This window comes from Phaethon lepturus, unplaced genomic scaffold, assembly GCF_000687285.1.
Source record: "Phaethon lepturus isolate BGI_N335 unplaced genomic scaffold, ASM68728v1 scaffold38855, whole genome shotgun sequence".
Taxonomy (NCBI): Eukaryota; Metazoa; Chordata; class Aves; order Phaethontiformes; family Phaethontidae; genus Phaethon; species Phaethon lepturus.
The window spans coordinates 20,551-21,432 of NW_010539164.1; the positions used below are offsets into that span (position 1 = coordinate 20,551).

Below are 882 nucleotides of genomic sequence, written 5' to 3' on the forward strand. Positions count from 1 at the left end.
TTGTCCTGCGACAGGCTCTGTAATGATACTCCAGTTCCTTTCTCACCCGGCAGCCAGGATCACACTGTGCTGTTTTACTCAAAACAAAGTTGCTCTTCCGCAAAGAACTGGCCATTGGAGAAACTGGAAAGGAATGGAACCACGGCGTGCCCTCCATGCTACCTGCCCCATGCTGCTGCCAGGCACGTTCAAGGCAAGACCCTCAGGGGTTTCCAGAGGGACCCAGACGAGCTTTTGAACCCCCAAACAGTCCTTTCCATTCCCTTTTTCTGTCCTTGCTGCTGTTTTACACGTTCAGACAGCTCACGGTGCTGTACCGTGGCTTTGAGCCTTCCCAGCCCACCGCCACAACCACATGGATCCCACAGATTTGGGACCTCATGTTATCTCCCATGGGAGCTGAAGGCGATGACGAAGTACTGAGGGTGTGGGCTAGCACCAAGGAGAAGCTTAGGAGGGAAAACAACCCGAGGCACATACTCACGACCCGAGGGCAGCATGTCCCCCTGAGCCAGCAAGGCCTGAGACCCACAGGAGCTGTGACGCCTGCTGATGAAGACAACCCAAAGCGGGGTCTGGTTTCGGGGTGCTCAAGGCAGAAGGCAGCCTGGCGCCCGCCCTAACCGCGCCGCCGAGCCCTTCTGGTGGCTCCTCGGGAAGGTGGCTAACACCGACATGGGTTCCGGTAGCACGGTTACACCGTATTGCTCATGAACTCGCTCCTCCCCGGAGAGCCCCGCCAGTCGCGAGGGGTTCAGCGCTGCCGCGTTGGGCGCCGTGCGAGCGTGGGCTGTACCTTGGAGACGAGGCTGGCCCGGTACGCTGCCAGTGCTTTCAGGTACTCCTTCTTCGCGGCTTTCGCCTTCCTCTTTTCAGCCCGCA

The 882-nt window shown here is 59.0% G+C and overlaps 1 protein-coding gene across 1 annotated transcript in view; it reads right to left on the reverse strand.

Moving 5' to 3' along the window:
* Window positions 1-882, reverse strand: part of TOX2 (TOX high mobility group box family member 2) — a gene marked incomplete at its 5' end in the record, with an annotated part of 25,256 nt that overhangs the window by 9,442 nt on the left and 14,932 nt on the right. The window contains one exon of the mRNA XM_010287036.1: window positions 797-868. Coding sequence (XP_010285338.1) covers window positions 797-868 — 72 coding nt within the window. The remainder of the gene's footprint in view (window positions 1-796; window positions 869-882) is intronic.